This window comes from Leptinotarsa decemlineata, unplaced genomic scaffold, assembly GCF_025532065.1.
Source record: "Leptinotarsa decemlineata unplaced genomic scaffold, Ldec_3_MD MMD2_tig00026340_RagTag_RagTag, whole genome shotgun sequence".
Lineage (NCBI taxonomy): Eukaryota > Metazoa > Arthropoda > Insecta > Coleoptera > Chrysomelidae > Leptinotarsa > Leptinotarsa decemlineata.
In genome coordinates this window covers 4,832,542-4,852,214 of record NW_027412694.1, presented here as the reverse complement: position 1 = coordinate 4,852,214, position 19,673 = coordinate 4,832,542, and the positions used below count along the sequence as shown (strand labels likewise).

The following is a 19,673-nucleotide window of genomic DNA, read 5'->3' as shown; positions in this document are numbered from 1 at the left end:
CTTCACTATCACAACTAATTTATTTACACCACTCAGTAACTAACGCTTAATTTATCTTCACCGTTTGTTAACAGCTCGATTCGCTTTCTTGGTACAGACTACTCTTCGGGACGAATAGCGACGTTTTTATATCGTCAACGAACGTTCCGGATCCCTATGCGGATTTCGGGACCCATCCGGAGTTTTCGCGGTATGCGTCATGCGTTGGCTGACTGGGACACCGGTCAGGGCCGGCTTCAGATTCATTACAATATGTATGGCAAAGGCATAAAAAACTCAATTATAAACAAAGTTTATTGGCGTACCCGAGATATATTCCTTGTATATGGAACTACAAAAATCAAGTTGACTTTGAGTCAGATAAATACACATTGAGGATGTTTCGTATTTCTAAGTAAATTGGAAGCTAGTACAAGACTAGCCAGTAACAAAGGAGCAACACATTGACTATAATTCAAGAAATCAACATTTATTCACTTACCAAATCAAGAAAGCGGACACTATCAACCCCTTGTCAGCTACTCTCTCCCCACAATAACCCCAGTATCAGAAATTTCAAATGGAAATAACAGTCAAACAAAATTTTATTTTGAAGATTGCAATTCTCTACTCCATCCTGAAACACGTTCAACATTACAGCTACAAGCACTATAAAAAAATACCCCCTCAAGTTTTTATTCGATTTCAAAGTAGGTCAATCTGTTCAAAAAACTCTGTCCAAAATCTGTATTTCCGTTAACCAGTTGTCGCATCCCTACAAACGACAACCCTCATGGGTCGAAACTTGTTTGAGCTAAAAACTAACGAGGTCTTATCTTTTAACGTGTGACTTCTAACACGGGTTGGATCGTGAAAAACGATCTTCAGCCTGGGGCTTGAACCACCGACCAACACAGTGAGTGAACAGGGCACCCACGTCGAACCGACCGGCTACCGACTCGACACACATATTCATTATTTCGAATATTCAAACAAAGGATTTATTATAAAAATTCTGCAATTATTGGATAGATAGTGTTAATAATTTTCATCAAGTTACGTCTCAGAGTATTGATAATAACGAAAACAATAATGTTGCAGTTCTACCCACATTGCCTTGTTGGAAAGTATGCAGTGTTTTAGTAAGTTGTCCCAAGCTTGAGGAGTGGTATTGTAACAGGGATAATTTGTGTGTGGGTTCTGGGTGATAGTAAAGGTTTATCAGGATGTAAATTAATGGATGTAGCCGTTACTACGTGGTAGGAGATCATAATGGAAAGAGAAATGAAAATTTCTATATATAATAAAAGTTTATTGTATGAGTTTGAGAATGTCCATATAGGACGAAACTGCAGTAACGTTAGTTACAAATAAAAGTGGTAAAATACATAGAAGTTTTCATTTCTCTTTTCATTTATCAGGATGCCTCAGATTATTATGATTCCAAATGACTCCAAAAAACCAAAAATTTACTGCATTCAGTATTACATTCATTTTTGAAGAACATAAATATCACTAACCTAACACCAGGAAGAAAAATTTGCTTTGCAATATCTCACAAATAATTTTTTTCAAAGGGCTGTCAGTCTTGTCTGCCGGCATCGAAATTCACAGAATGAGGTTGAAAATAAAAAACGAAAGATCAAATACAAAGAAAAACAACAAAAACCTTTGTTGCCAATGCTAAATTGCAAATTTAGCAGACGGTCTAATAGTATCATCTGACGATAAATAGCACAGGATACTTTCCTATGCTACATCATGCACCCCGATCGTACTAGAGTGTTGATTAGTGAATAACACTTTGTGCGATTCGATTGATATCAGGAAGGTTATATTTACGTAGATGACTAGCATGGAAAGTTCCGCATTCCAGTCCAGTTGCGTTGCTAATTTTTTTCTTTATTTTGTATGGACCCTCAAAAAGTAATACAAATTTCTTTGTTTCGGAATTTACTGTGGAAGAAGTTGTATTTGCCCTTAATGAAATCATATCCCCTACTTCGAAATTGAGAGTACGCACTGTTGGTTTTCTTGCATTTCCGCGTGCACATAAAACTCTAATAGCTTCAAAAATTCCATAGGGTGAATAGTCTTATTGTCGAACACTGGGAGCCTTTTGAATGATTCAGGAATTTGAACAAATTGATTAAAATTTGATTTATTTTGGTTAGGTAAGTGATTTACATTTTGTAATGTTTGTAATAATTGAGTGAATAATTTAATCAATTGATTTTCACTGTGGACTGCTTGATTTTCAGCTTGATTGAATTGATTTGCAGGTTGGGAAGAAGTTTGCGGATCAACCCTATAATTTTGTCCTCTCAGGATTTTGACATTCATGAGAGTGGTTAGTTTGCCTCGAATGGGGCCCGGAACCCGGTGATAAGTGTCGCCTACCTTGGTGATGACTATTAGGTGTTACCAGCAAATTTGAGCTCAATCTTTCCGTTGCTCCTACTCGATCTTCTTCATGAACAACTCCTATTGGATTCCTGCCGCCGTTATGTGTAATTATCATTTACAGTTTCCTTGGGGATCGCGCCTTGTGCCTCTTATGTTGTCTTGCTCCTAAGATAGATTATACCCATTGTTGTTTCCGTTAGGTGTATGATCCAAAACTATTTTTTGCTATTGCCCCACGTTGGGCGCCAAGATGCCCTGTTACATTTGTGTGTGTATTCTAGGTAATAGTAAAGGTTTATCAGGATGCCTCAGTTTATTTATGATTGTCGATAACGACTCCAAAAAACTGAAAATTTACTATATTCAATATTACATTCATTTTTGAAGAACATAAATATCACTTACTTAACACCAGGAAGAAAAATTTGCTTTGCAATATTCGACAAATGAATGTTTTTTCAAAGGGCTGTCAGCTTGGTCTGCCGGCATCGAAATTCACAGAATGTGAATTGTAAATAATTATTTTGCAGACGGTCTACTAGTACCATCTGGCGATGAATAGCACAGGATACTCTCCTATACTACAACACTTTCCTATGATACAACACTTTTCTATGCTACAGTATATAGCCTAAGGTACATGTCTTCGAAATTCCAAAAAAACACTCCCTCTGTGCAAAAGGGATTACAAAAATAGATTGATTATGATTCTGAAAATTGTTGATAATTTTATTTTTATAGATAATATCTGATAATTCCTATGAAACATAAAGCTGATTTTTTCAAGGGCAAACCTATATGTCAATAAAGAATCTGCTGAACCATTTTGAAAGGCAGGCTGATAATTTCAACAACGCATTCAGCCAAGCTAGCGTAGAGATACGCAACAAATGGAAATCCATAATCAAGCGGAAAAGGGCCAACTCCCGCCAAACGCTAAACTCCCGCTGAACCGGTGGAGCGGATAGTGGGGATAGATGAAAGCCTTCGAATGACCTATAAATAGTCATCTCTCCCAGAAATAAGTCCAGTATTAGTTAGGGAAGCTATACATTATGCTGTAGACGACCCCTCTCGATATAGAAGGCCACGACACTGTCGAATGAGCCCCCTGTTCAAAATCAAGATGACTGTCGTAAATAAGTCCAGTAATTACTCGCAGACGATTGTGGATATTAATAATATAAACGTCGTGAAGTAACTTGGCTTGAAGTCTTTTAATTTTCAATTGTTCAGTTTTCACTTGTCGCCTGTATTTCATTTTTTTTTCATTTCAGTTTTTTTGCGTAATATCATTGTTATTTTCAGTGTTATTTACGTGATATTAATTTATTTAAAAAGAAATAAATCTGATATAAAAAAATATTTTTTGCTAGTATAATGCCAACAAAGCATTGCTGTTTTGCGAATTGTACGTCGGATAATCGATATCTGGAAGAAAACGTGTTTTTTATAACATTTATAAAACCTCATATTAATGAGGTTAGATGTAAGAAATGGATACATGCTTCAAGGAGAGTGAATTTAACAGTGCAAAAAATAAATAAATATTCATATGTATGCTCTCAACATGAAATGAATAGTAAACTTTTCATAGTTAATTACCATTGACTAGAATGAGATATAACCTCAATCTTTTATTAAACTATATTCATTTATTATATTTAATTAAATTTATTTCATTACCTACCATATATATTTGATTCACATTTCACTCGAAAATGAATCTGAAATTCATAACTATTTCAAATTTCTTTTATTACAGTTTGAATCTACTGCTACTCTTTTACTAGAGTATGACTGACTATTAATTCACTTTTTTTCCAGTTACTTTTAAATTACGGCATGCAAGCCAACGTTTTAATGTTACAACATTGTTATCCTTTACAGTTGCAAATTTTAGTTTTGCTCCAGGAACATCTTCTTGTGTTAGAACATTCTTTTTTAATTATACTTTACCATATGTTTATATGAGGATTAGGCAGTGTTTGTCCCTACCGAACTACTAGCGCTGCTAATACTTCAGGAAAAAGGTTCATTGGATTGGATCAAATTGAACTGGATATTGTCGTGACTTTGAATAACAAAGTGCGACGGTATTATGGTACTAAGGTTTGGAACTTCATTACTGGAATGCTAGATGACGTTGAAGTAGCTAGCTTCTGAGAATTTTTTGACAAGCAATTTTTTTATCTTACATATAAAAATATATATAAAAAGTATTCTATGTTACTTCTAATACCTCTAAGAACATGTGTACAAAATTTTATGATGATCGGTTGAGTAGTTTTCGCGTGAAACCGTAACAAACAAACTCACATTCGCATTTATAATATTAGTAAGGATATAGGGATTAGACAACAGATTCTCTATCGACTCATCTTCGTTTATTATCAATATTGTGAAAGGGTAAACTTCCAATAAAATAGTAAGAAATAGTTCTACTTCAAAATCTTTCATGATTATTTGTAGTAATATATTTCATAGTTTCGAAGTTATAATATTCATAATTTGAATTTGAAACTCTATTGGTGCGTTTTTGTTCACATTATTACTCATTGAGTTCTATTCAATTGTTTACACAATCAATTGAATATATCTATCGATAATAAATAGATCATAACTGAATTGTGGTAAAGGCTGTTTTTTCGCAATAATTAATTCTCAGTATGAAAAGTTCGATACCAGCTCCTTATTCGGCTACGCTCAGTTGAATTTAATACAAATCTATTACCTCATTTCAGCACTGTCGACCACTTGTTCTTAAAGAAACAATTTTTGGAATCACAGCACCACAATATTAGATTGATGATTCTCAGTTTTACTTTTGATATTTTCAATCTAATGCAGGAATTTGAAGCTCTCCAAACCTGTGTTCAAAACATTTAAGCTATGCAGTATTGAATCTCGAGAAAAAATTGTTCATTCATCATAACTTCAATTACTCCCTAGATATGTGAAATTCAGCGTCAACAGCTATTTTTTCATGTAGATTTTTTCAAGGTTTTATCAAGTTGCGTTCGTACAGGAATGTATTGAAGTCTGCTTCATAGAAAATGATAACAATTTTGATAATTTATATTGAAACGGTTATATTTTCAGGAGTGACTAATTTTTGGGAAAGAAAGTTTTTGGCTTTCTACTCCTCTATCTTGATATAAAAAATGTGGGGATCTTTCAAAGAAAGGAAAAAGGTACTCAATTCTAAAATAAATAACTCTATATATGAATGTGTAAATCATGCAAAGAAGTAACTTTCAGACACAAACTGAAAGAAAAAGCCCTCATGAAACAGCTAATTTCATATAAACATTAAATTACACGAAAGAAAAATTCTTCCGAAACAAATACTTTTATATGAACACTGAATTATACAGGAGACACTATTCTCTACTCAGTTTGTATTCCAAACATTTGTTATGAAATAAAATCATATATCATTCACAGGAGTTCTACACTAATTGAATGGTAAAAAAATTGCACTTACATGGAACACTGCCATCCTCACTGGTAGACATCAATGTTTCTTGCCTTAGGGCTCTTTAGTACCATTCTGAATAACATTATAAAAAAAACACACAGTTCCTTCATGAATTACGATTTTCATGACACGGAATAAGTACGTATGTCATCGATGACATCGTAATGACATTCATTCACCTATTTGATTGAATCCCAGCCAAGAGGAATCTTGTTTATATTGAAAGGGTTATATTTTTAGGAGAGGTAGATGGAGTAGTAGAAAGCCAAAATTTTTTTTTCAAGAAATTAGTCACTCCTAAAAATAAAACCCTTTCAATATAAACAAGATTCTTTTTGGCTGGGATTTATTCAAATAGGTGAATGAATGTCATTACGATGTTATCGATGACATAAGTAGATCAAACTTATTCCGTGACATAAAAATTGTATTTCATGAATGAACTGTGTGTTTTTTCTTATAATGTTATACCAGTGAGGATGGCGGTGTTTCATGTAAGTGCACATTTTTTCTACCATTCGTTTCGTGTTGAACTCTTGTGAATGATATGTGATTTTATTTCACAACGAATGTTTGGAATACAAACTGAGTAGAGGATAGTGTCTTCTGTATAATTAAGTGTTCATATAAAAGTATTTGTTTCGAAGGAATTTTTCTTTCGTGTAATTCAATGTTTATGAAAGTAGCTTTTTCAGGGGGGCTTTTTCTTCCAGTTTATGTCTGAAAGTTACTTGTTTGCATGATCTACACATCCATGTATAGAGTTACTTATTTTGAAATTGATTATTTTCTTTCTTTTTTGGAAGATTCCTACAGTTTTTTTTATCAAGATGTAGTAGTAGAACGTCAAAAACTTGCTTTCTGAAAAATGTTAATGATCTCTATTCATTACAATTAAAATTTGATTCCTTGATTTTGTTTTGGCTGGCATGCGATTTTCTCAAAAAAAGTCATTTGAAAGTGCCATACGGTGTTCTTGTGAAAACGAAAAATTCGAGTGACACTTCCGTCTTTCAGATGTGTGTATGCAGATATAATGACTAAGTAAGTGTAAATGAAATAAAAATGTATTTGATATACCATCGAATAATAGTAAAAATACAAATACATGATATGCATAAGAAAATAAACTAAAAAAATTGGTAAATCACATATATTCGGCATAATATACTTACAAGGTTTTTTTAGGTTCATTTATATTAGTTTTTCCTAACTACGGTACAGTTAGGTGATTTTAAGGAAAAAGTGCAGTCTTTTGTCGCGCGTTTCGATAACCAAGTTGGCATCGTTGTTTGGTTGGTTTCCTACCTGTGATTACTCACGAGAGCAAACAATGAGCTTCATAGATCTCATTCCACAATATACGTTTTATGATCTCAATGAGTTTTTCAATGTCACTCTTACATTTCAGAACAACTCAATTATACAAATTTTGACCTAATTTTAATGACTCTCAGACTTTTAATGTGACTTTTTATCTCCTATTCAGAAGTCTTTTGTACCTATTTTTTTTGTAATTGTTTACGTACAACTTGACACTCTTGTGTCCTAGCACCAATAATGAATTTGAATTTTGAATTGCTGAAAATTGCGGAAATTGCGGAACAGTGCAGAACATTCAAAGTCTTTCAATATAGATAGGACTACATGAAGGAATATATGAAGCAAAATCCCTTGAAATTTATAGTTTATCTTTTCATTCCAAAAACTCAAATTGACTCTCTGAGCGGAGCAGACACGCAACTACTGATGATATTTGGTAAAATTCACTCCAACAAAACTATGGCCACAACTATAAATTTCAATCGATCTATCTGAATACAATACAAAACGAAAAATTGAATGAGGAATTATATCGGATCCATCTAAATTGCTTTCCACCTCGTGCGGTTAGCACCATCGATTTATCAAGGAGAACATCGTCATGTCTCAACCAATTCACACAACAAATTGTATACACAAACCTTTTTTTGATAACTGCCTGCAATAATGCAAATCCGTTTGGTAAGTAATGAGATTATATCGTTTAGTCTTTAGCCAGGAGATTGGACGTGGTTGCTTTGTTCACTCACTCAAATTGACTGCTGTGTTGGTCGGTGGTTCAAGCCCTAGTCTGAACGATCGATTTCCACTTGCTATCGTCCAACTCGTGTTAGGAATCACACGTCAAAAGGTAAGACCTCATTTATCCTTAGCACGCACAAGGTTCAACTTCTGAAGGTTGTCGTTCGTAGGGGTGCGACAGCTGGTTAACTTAAAAACAGATTTTAAACAGAATTGATATACTAACTGAAAATAATCATTTTAGAAGTCTTTCAAACAATACATTTTCGAAAATTTTTCCAATAGATAAATAATTTATTCCTATTAATGACATCAAGTTCAAAATATCTGAGTACCTATTTATTTTGTTGTATTATGGAAAAACGGTGTCTATTTTCCCAACCAAAAACTATTCAAAGATAATAATCCATACTGATGTCATGAATGCAAAAAATGTATATATACAAGATTTATTCGGTACGAAACTTCATATTTGCATTTTTTTAGATATAGATAAGTTTCTTTTGAATGAAAAAATTTTTGAGACCTATGTTTGTACCACAAGAACGAGGTTGACATTATGCAATATATTTTTTATTGAATTTTTATTATCAGCTGTTGAATATTTTTCCTAATTTATAGCCTTCGATGTCGACAAATGTAAATAATAAAGAAAAAATCAGGTATAACAAAAAACAAAATTTAATTCAAGTTATCGTAATACCAAATACAATTATATGTCAACTGAGATTCAACTGAATAGTTATGCTTAACCGATATACATTTCATTTTATTTTATTTTTCCTATTGGTGTTTTTGAATATCATTAAAATTTCATCATCTTGTCACCGTGATACGTCGAATACTTGTTATAAAACTTCAAAAGGACAGTAAATTATGATGAAACATTGCTCAACACAAAAAATGCAAACAACTGACGTTTGTCCACCATCCGTTATTGTCTACATATTCAAATTTCGTAATTTATCCAAGTACTCATTGGAAAATAAATCAATCTCATTTCATTGTTTTCTTTTTTATTGCATTGATGAAATACAGCTTCTATTTACATCCAATTAAATTTCGTTGTTGTCAACATTCCAACAAAAAATTTTTTTCAGAAAATTTACATGTCCGCATTCTTGAAAGGAAACTTATTTTGCAATTACACTTTTTGATGGTAATGGTAGTCTATGCATGATCTTTTCTATTCTATCTTTCCGTTCTACATTGAAACCTTCTAACGCAAAAGAAAGCTGAGTTCTCAAATTCCACTTCACAATATTGTTTCTAGAATAAAAAAACACTCCGTTGAATTGGAGAAACACCATTCTGTAAAATTATTTCAAAAATTTTCAATTTGTCGTAATTTTATAAAAAATACTTGCATAAATCCCTTGGGTTATTAGCAACGAAATATTAACATTTCATGAAATATTTACTATTTGCAACATTGAGGCTAGAAACTGTGTCACATTGAAAAATACTATATCGTATGTTTAAAAAATCTGTTTTTAAAATCTATTTTTCCGTTAATCAGTTGTGCCCCCATACGAACGACAACTCTCAGAAGTTGAGAAACTTGTGCGAGCTAAGGACTAACGGGGTCTTACCTTTTAACGTGTGATTCCTAACACGGTTCCAGAATCATCCCAGCTTCAACCAGATGAAATCTCTCGAGAAAAATATCTGGTCGAGGCGGGAATCGAACCCACGACCTTCTGATCGTGAGTCGGGCGCACTGCCACCGTGGCCTATTTGCGAAGAACCCTATGACACTTAGAAAGTTGCATTGCTCTCCAAAAACTGTTTTCAATTCTGAACTGGTGCGGAACTTATGTCGTTGTGTCGCAAAATTGGGACTGGAGAAAAGGTTTATCGGAGTTTCTGTGAAAAAAAGTGGCCCTCTGTATCAGTAAAGGATACCTCTGCGGCCAAAAACTGTTTCATTATTTTTTTTTTCTTCGTGCATCTAGTTTTGATAGATCTTTCGTTTAAATATGGATAGATGCTGCCTATCATATGCAATGAGCCTTGCACATCGTTAGTGTACTGTTTAGCAACGCTTGAAGAGTCGTTAGATCCGTAGACATTCTCAAAGAAATCTTTGAGTTTATTGTAATTGATCACAAAATTTCCTGAGTCGATGAAGTTTATATCTGGTTTTATTGAGTAATTTGCGGATTCACTTTCTTTCCTATCAACTCGTATCTTTTTGGAGATACTCGATGATGGCTTTCTAAAAGGATCAAGTATCGTTTCATCAGTTGGTGTCAGTGTTTCAGTAATAGTTTTTCAGTTTGAGTTGTTGAAGTTTATACAAACGGATGGTTTGCTAGGTTGTGGAGTTGTTTCAATTTGTTCCGATGGTATTTCTGGAGAAGGAGATTCATTATGATGAGGCGATGGAACGATAGTTTGTTTGAAGTTTGGTTGTTTCTGGGAAAGGTAGGGTGTCAAGCTCAGATAATCGTTCGGCAGTGCATTGGGAAGATATATGGCCGGGTTGACCATGCGAGGCCATGTGAAACATGTGAGGTTGAGAAATGGCAGATATACTTTATACGATATATTATCGAGAATCACTGAAATTTATTCTGGAATGTTGATATTTTCTAGTGTATTTATATAGGCTTGCCTTCTGAAACTCAGTATGTGTGCAAAATCGGAATTTGACATATTGAATCGCAGGAATGGTATTGGTGACCATATCTTCAGGCCTATTTTATGCAGAGTCTGTTCTAAAAGAGTGTGGGAAATGGTGAGACAAAATAAATCTCTCAGAAGATGCAATTAGTCTCCTTTTTCGTAAGATTTCATGGCTTATAGTGATTGTACCGTGTTCACTCATGAACGTGTTTACCAGTTCTGCATTAGAGAGGTCACTGCAGATTTGTTTGTTGGAGATTCTGGTTGTAAATAGAATTTGTTTGGGATTCACAAGATTTCCTAATGCTAGGAGATATTCTTAGATTTTAATCCTACCAACTGAAAAAAAAATGATCGCTTGGGTTTTTTCTGGAAATTGTTGTTGACTCATTGCTGTAGAATTAGTCATGGTTTGGTTACTTCATTGGTCAGTGTTTCTGTTTCTGTAGTCGGGAATCCCAGGAGAAATTGATTCAACTGATTAGGTGTATCCATTTGCTCGGATCATATGTGATAGTGAAAGGCACTGAACCGTACTGTTGGTGGCGAGAAACACAATAACTTGAAAAAGTCAATTTACGGACAATGTAAAAAAGTCCCAAGTTCTATGATCACGCACTAATCGACTGTCTCACTCGGTAACTCGACATATACTCCAAAAATATTCAATTCACAAATCGGGTTTTATGTCATATGATGACAGTCAACCGATGTCATCATAGATAGTGCTGTATTAAAAAAATGTGTATCCAGTTTGATAATAACAGTAACACATTAGAATAATGTGCGGGATGTAGTCCAATCAGATTTTTTTGAAATATCATTCGATGTTTCTCGTCAATTGATAACAAAAATCAACATCGAAGGCAACTCAAAAAAATGAAATAGTGAGAATTTCGATGAATGAAGTCTTCTACGAGTATATTATCCTTCAAAATACGCAGAAGATCAAACATTCGAAATTTCAAAGCAGAACTATATATCACACCATCTATTCGGGATGTTAAAAATTCTGGCTCATCGATTTATGCAAGTTTTCGAAAGAAAATAAAAAAAAAATTATATCGGCTGCATCAACATTTTGTTGATCAAAGAAAAAAAAATCGTAATTTGGATATATGAAAACTGTGAAAATATGTTTAGCAACTTCATCAGGTAGCTCGTTACTGAAGATAGTCATATTCTTATTGTGGTAACAAACAAAATATTTGATCTGGATAATCTACAGTTAGTGTGTCCCCAGTAAGGAGCATAATTATATTTCATTTATAATTATTATTATTACTCACACCATTATCCAGAAGATAAATAGAATGATCCATCACGAAGATAAATAAATTGAACCATAACTACTTCAAGTGAAATCTAATAAAATCCATCTAGAGCGATCATAAATATGGCTTTCGGAAACAAAGATCAATATCAGTCGACCTTCTATCGTATGTCACCCATATTTGGAATAACGCAATCGAGAAACATGGAGAGTCAAGAGAGTTGTTGCGCTTGCTATTTCTAAGGCTTTTGACCGTGTGTGGTATGAAGGTTTGCTGGCCAAACTTCGATGCTATGGCTTGTTGGATCATTTTTGTGTATGCCTCTTCAGCTTCCTGGAAGAACGTTCCCTGAAAGTGGCCGTCAATGGATACTTCTCGAATACTTCTACCATCAACGCTGGTGTTCCGCAGGGATCCATATTGTCTCTAACCTTCTTTCTATTGTATATACACGGAAAAAAACAAGAATCCAATATATTGCTTTGGTGACGACAGCACACTTGTTTGGTCATTCCATTTGGATTCCAGGACAACATTGGCGGATAATGCATATATTCACCGGCAGCAGGAACTTGCATGTTCTAAAGAAGATATAGAAGTGATTTTGAATTGGGGTGAAAGTAACCAAGATCAATTCAATGCCACGAAAATCTATGCATCGGTATTCTCCGAAAAGATAAATGTCTCCGAACCGGATATACTAATGTTCGGACAGACAATTCCGCTTTCTGCTTCGATAAGTTTGTTAAAATAGACACCAATATGTCTTGGCACAATCATGTCACTGGAATTACAAAGGCTGCTTCTCACAATATCAGAAATACGCGTCGACTGTGGCTGCTCACTCAGTACACCTCAAACTTCACTGTTTGAGAACTGCGTTTTTGTGGAATAAACTCCCTAAGAACGTTTCTCCAATTAAATTCAAACTTCAGCAAATAAAATCCAACGTGAATCGCTATTTTCGCACAGGCACCCCTCTTAGAGTGCATTCAGGATTTTCCTGTAGTGCTTGTGTTTTCTCCTCAGAAAAATTGTTAAAAAAATGACCATTCCAAAATTAAATGTGATATTGCGAAAAACTATTTCGAATTGAAAGAAGAAATATTGAAACGGATTTTCCATCCATTTCATGCAATAGAAGAGAAACTATTGAAAAAAAAATGAAAATAGTTGGAAATACATTGATAGGATCCTCAACGAACGATTTGAAGTATAATATGAAAATAACAAAAAATGATCATTTCACAATTGAATTTCTCAAAAAAATGCAACCAATGTATCGATTTGAGAAAATATTCTTCAGTTGGCAGTCATGAAGAGTGTAAGAAAATAATTGTATGAATCAGTGCGGAATATGTTTCGGTTACAATCAACCCTCGAAAATAATTGTATGAGTCAGTGTGGAATATATTTCGGTTTCAATCAACCCTCGAAAAATTATAAAAGTAACACAAGGTGTCTCTTTTGTGTTGAAAATCGTGTTTTACAATACTGAAGTGAAATTGACAGTGGAAAAATGTATTACAGATCTGATAAAACATACAAAAAATATTCAGTTAGTTGTTGCAACTGGCAGAGATGAGTGAATCATATAAATATTTTGACAAATTCAATATACCTCTGATGGTTGGGAAAGGAACTTTTCGGCTTTCTATTTATCCATATTCATACAAAAAATGTGGATAACTTCCTAAGAATGAAAAAATTTTCTGTGATTCACAAAAAAAGAACTTCATTTCTCAATGTTGGATCTATGAAAAACAATTTTCAGGAATTAGAAATAATCATGATATAAAGGCAGAAGCTTGAATCTATGCCTATGACTTTCTGACTTTTATAAATACTGGAACTCAAAATTTCAATATCAACAATGACAAGGAGATTTCATCATTGTAACCTGAAAAAAAATTCGATTGCAAAAAATTTTATATTTACTAGAACGATTCCAACTCGATTCCAACAGAAACAAATATAGATTGCGTTTCAACAAGTTTTGGTCACAGTATAAATGTTTCAATAATTGAGAAAAAGTAGGTAATCACTATTTACAAATTATCCAAACAGGATACATTCCAAGATAATGAAGTACACAATTGAAAGTGTACATATACAACCACATTTTGAATATTGTCCGACTCTTCTATACACAAGTGATTTCAATAAGTGATTTCAAGAACACTACAAAAACTACAGAATCGCGCAATGAGGATCATTTTGAGATGTGACAGGAGTACCCATATATCTTTAATGTTGAATACTCTAGAATGCTTATCTATAGAAAGTAGGCTTACGGCCGATTTCATAAAGAAACATAAAGGTTACTTAAACTTTAAATGATACTTTAATAAATATTTTTGATTTCATAACCAAGTTAAAGTGTCCTTTAGGCCAAAAACGTCCTTCAAAGTTAAAGTGTCGATTTCTCTACTTCAACTCGCTAAAGTGTCATTTAACTACAACATAACCTCAATTTTAATAATTGTTATTTGTTGTGCTACTCGCTACGTTTGCTAGTTTTGTGTTCGTTTAGCCATAATAATCATAAAAATATGAATAATTTTGAAACGTCTAGCTCAAGTTCATCTGATGAAGAATTTATTTATACTAGAAGACCAAAAGTGTATAGGAAAAGAACAGACTGCTTCGAAAAATATGATGAGCTTGACTTTTACCAACGTTTTCACTTAAAAAAACAAACTGTTTTGTATCTACTAGATGAAATAAAACGGGAAATTCAGTTACCTACTAATAAGTAAGTTGTAAAATTTTTATTATTAACAGAATTATAAAAAAATTATTTATTTCTTAGAGGTAGGTGCATTACACCATTACAACAATTATTGTTGACTTTAAGATTCTACGCATCAGGAAATATGCAAATAATCGTATCAGATTTTATGGGAGTGTCTAGAAGTTCAGCTAGCAGGATTATCAAAAAGGTGTCTATTGCTATTGCCTCACTAGCCCGACAACACATTCGCATGTATGAAAATAAAAGAGAATTGGAAGAAGCAGTTGAAAAATTTTATGAAATAGCTTCATTTCCCAAGACCATTGGAGCAATTGATTGCACATTAGTTAAAATTGATTCTCCCGGTGGAAATGATGCAGAAATATTCAGATGTAGAAAATCTTATTTTGCATTGAATGTTCAGACAGTAAGCGATGCTAAATTGAAAATAAGAGATATTGTGAGATGGCCAGGATCGGTGCATGACCAAACAATTTTTAATAATAGCAGTTTAAAGCAAAAATTTGAAAAAGGTGTATTTGGTGACAGTGGATATTCTCTAAAGCCATATCTTATGACTAGTTACAACAAACTAGAACACCTGCTGAAAATTTATACAATGAGTCTATAATAAGGACTCGAAATGTAGTAGAGCGTCAATACGGTTTATGGAAAAGACGATTTCCCGTTTTGAGGTTTGGCATGAGACTAAAACTAGAAACCACAATGGCAGTAATAGTCGCAACTGCAGTTCTTCATAACATTGCCATTGATATGAATGATAACTTTACTGAAGAAGATGAAATAGAGGAAGATGATGAGGATGTATTACCCCCCATGGAAAATAATCCAAATATAGCAGAAAATATAAGGAATTTGATAATTAATGAACATTTTGCTAGATTGTGAATACTAATAATAATTAAAAATCAGTTTTATGAAACATTCAATTTATTTAATTGTTTTTCTTTTACTTTGATTTCTAAATCCAATAAAGTCATTTTTTTAATGTTCTTCATCTTCTCTCTCCCTTCTCCTTGATCTCTCCTTCTCCTCTGCTTACACCGTTTTTTCAAGAAGCTCCTTTTTCTTTTTATAATAATCTTCTTTTGCATTATATAACGGGTTTATTTTGGTTGGGTGTAGTTTTCCGTTGGCTTTTCTTTTTAAATTATTAGGTGCATAACTACTCCAACCGATTTTTTTCTTAATATGCGTTTGCTGGGAACAGACAAGAGTTATATAATAAAAATTACAACTGTACCACACACAATTCAAAACTCACTTTTTTACTAGACATGCTCCCTGAGGGTGTCACTGATCTAGGAGGTGATATCTGGTTCTTCTCCAATACAATTTCTTCAGTAAATTCAGGCACTATCTAAAAGCAAATGTACTATTACTTTTTTTGTGGTCCTAACTTAAATATTAGCTTTAATCAGCATAACAAATTAAAAGGTTTGGGAAGAAAAGTTTTTGGCTCTCTACTTCTCCATCTTGATACAAAAAAAATGTAGGTATCTTCGAAAGAAAGGAAGGAAATAATCAATTTATAATTAGTAACTCTATACATAGATGTGTAGATCATGCGAAGAAACAATTTTCAGTCACATACTGGAAAGAAGTCCTCCTGAAACAGCTACTTTCATATGAACATTGAATTACACGACAGAAAAAAATTCTTTCGAAACAAATACTTTTATATGAATACTGAATTATACAGAAGATACTTTGTAATGTAATTCAATGTTTATATGAAAATAGCTGTTTCAGGAGGACTTCCTTACAGTTTGTATCTCAAAGATGTTTCTTTGCATGATGTACACATCCATGTATAGAGTTACTTATTTTCAAATTGATTACTTCCTTCCTTTCTTTGGAAGATTCCCATATAATTTTTGTATCAAGAAGAAGTAGTAGAAAGCCAAAAAATTTCTTTCCCAAAAATTAATCATTCCTAAAAATATAAACCCTTCAATTCAAAATGAAAGGTCTTTCCGAACTATGGATTAGTAGTGAAAAAAATCTATAACTTATTGATTGCGTAGAAATCTCTGACATTTCATCTTTGGCTTGTCCTGCTGCAATTATTGTCATTTCTGAATCCTGTAATAATATATTCAGAATAATTAATATTATACAAGTATGTTCCCAAGACAAAAATAACAAATTTATCTTGACAACTATTAACAGGTTACTAATATATTATCATTTGAAAAACGGTATATTTACTTACAACAAATTGTTGAGGATATTCTTTAAGAAGTTCTTCCTTTAAAACTGAAGATGATGCATCCATTCCAAGATGGATGCACATATTTAAATTTATTTATATTGAGGTATCTAACTACATAAATATATATAGTTTTAATTTATTATTTCAAGCTCACACCCTTCACCATAGATGAAGTAAAATTAGGGTTATGATTACATTAACATGTATTCTACAATAAATAAAATACACACAAAAAATTGCTTGTACTTGTAATACATACCTTTTCTGCATTAGTTACTTTATTAGTAGTTTTGCATTCTAAAATATGCTTGAATTTTTCAATTTCTTGTATTAAATTCATTTCTTCCTCCCGAGAAAAATTTGACGAGCGAACTTTCTTATTATTATTTTACATTTCCATTTCTGTCCAAATAAATCGTCCTCACAAATACAAATAACAAAAACATCAAACACCACAACTCTTAACCTTACTTATTCAAACACTGAACTTAAATACTCGCCAAATATGATAAATCTTGTCAAAATCCATGAATTCCAGGTTAACCAACATCTTAAAAATTACTTAAAAGATACTTTATGGAAAGGGCACTTTAATAATAATTATGAAACCAAATGACGGCAACAGCTACTTTAAAGGGGACTTTAGTGTAAAGTCTCCTTTCGGTAAAGTGGACTTTAGATATTGATTATGAAATCGGCCGTTACATATTTAACGATGATTTATATTTACAAAATGTTAAATAATCTTCTACCCTCATATTTTGACAAATTTGTGATTTTTAATAATCAAATCCACCAGTATAATGCTACAATAAAGAATAATTTGTATGTAAATAATCAAACAAAAACATTCAACACTAAAACATTAATGTTCGAAGGATTTATTAAATATAACAGTCTACCTGAAAATGTAAAGTCTTCTAACAGTCTTATTCTGTTCAAAAGAAATTTATTAGACCATTTAAGAGACCATTAGGGTCTGGTGTGATATTTTTTATCTTTCATTCTTTTTTTTTTTGTATTTTCAATTATCTTAGGTAAGACTACTTATCAACAAATATAAGTAGATCTTTTCTGTATTATTGTATTTAAATGTAAATTAATGTTAACATTACTATCATTGTTGTATATATTAGGATGTATCATATTTGAATAAAGCATTCCATTACAATAGCATCTTCTGCCGTCACAATACGCCAGAAGATGGTGGCCAAACTTCGTTTTCGTTTTCATTCAGACACTTAATTAATTTGACATCAGTTACGTTAATAGTTATATTTCATATGCAACTGTTACACATCGTTAAAATTTCATAATATGCATTCATTCTCAATTGTGTAAATTTCACTCATCCCTATCATATTTTAGGCTCCTACGGAAATTCGTTTGGTAAATGGTACCAGATCTAGTGAAGGCCGCCTTGAGATTAAACATCAGGGGATTTGGGGAACAATTTGCGATGATGACTTCAATGAAGATGCAGCCAAAGTAGTATGCAAACATTTTGGTTTCCGCGGAATGTCTATTGTGAAAAAGGAAGCTTACTTCGGACAAGGTGAATTCTATTATTATCATAATTATGAAGTAACCTCAACAAATTTCTTTCACAATTATAATGGACAGTTTCATCCCTTCTCCTTACTTAAATTATTACGTTTTAGTTGACGATTATAATTGGTGAATTTTCCTATTCCGGTAGTGGTTATTTACAACTGATTATATTCATAGACGGAAAAAACACTTGCAAAATAAAAAGATAAAAATCATAATCATTATTATATTTATTATTATATATCATATTTCAATACGTATTATCCTATTTCCGAAGAAAACAAATCCAAAAACAAAAAAATCATAAAAATTGGTCCACCCGTTTTTGAGTTCTCTTATTATTATCATTATAATTATCATTTTTATTGTTGAAATATCATTTTTCAATACTTAATATTCTTTTCCCGATGAAGACAAATCCAAAAAGACATAAAACTCAAAAATTTGTCCAGCTGTTCTTGAGTTCTTTTATTATTATTATTATTATTTTTATTGAAAAAATATCATATTTCAATACTTATCATTCTATTTCCGACTGTTCTGGAGTTCTTTTATTGTTATTATAATTTTTATTGATAAAATATCATTTTTCAATACTTATTATTCTATTTCCAACAAATGAAAATCCAAAAAGACAAAAATAATAAAAATTGATCCAGCCGTTCTTGAGTTATCATTATTATAATAATAACTATAAAAATTATTATGTTCATTGATAAATTATTATATTTCAATACTCATTATCCTATTCTCGATAAAGACGAATCCAAAAACACAAAAATAATAAAAATTGGTCCAGCCGTTCTTGAGTTATTTTATTATTATCATTATTATTTTTCTTTTCTCATATTTACTCACCTTTAAAATCTTTCCTGGACAAATAATTCAAAACCAACATGAGCCAAATCGGTCCAGCCGTTCTAGACTTTTAGCGAGACCGACGACCAGCAATTCATTTGTAAATATTAGATGAATTGAAACGAGATATAGACACTAAAAAACTCATTGATTTTTTTTTTCTATTACTGAAGTACCACGAAGATGTCCGAAATTGAAACAAGAAGTTGCAAATACTTTTTAGGATTCACACAATCTTAGTCGACAAAGTCTTATTTGTCATCTACTGGCGGTTTTTTGTTAAGGGCAAGGGCACACTACAGACTTTTTATTGGCTTATTAGTATAGGATCGTAATGTGAGTCCGCACATCTAAGCGATTCCAGTCGGCCCACTGAATAATCAGAAACAAGTTGGATAGGCTTCCCAATTCTGATTTAATTACAAAGTTGAACAACTATCGGCCGAGTTCTTATCAGACTGT

At 32.5% G+C, this 19,673-nt stretch overlaps 1 protein-coding gene across 1 annotated transcript in view; it reads left to right on the top strand.

The window, feature by feature from the left end:
• The window catches only part of LOC111505872 (uncharacterized), a 135,458-nt gene that overhangs the window by 92,924 nt on the left and 22,861 nt on the right, over positions 1-19,673 (top strand). The window contains exon 11 of the mRNA XM_074183399.1: positions 18,171-18,357. Within this exon, the coding sequence (XP_074039500.1) occupies positions 18,171-18,357 (187 nt within the window). The remainder of the gene's footprint in view (positions 1-18,170; positions 18,358-19,673) is intronic.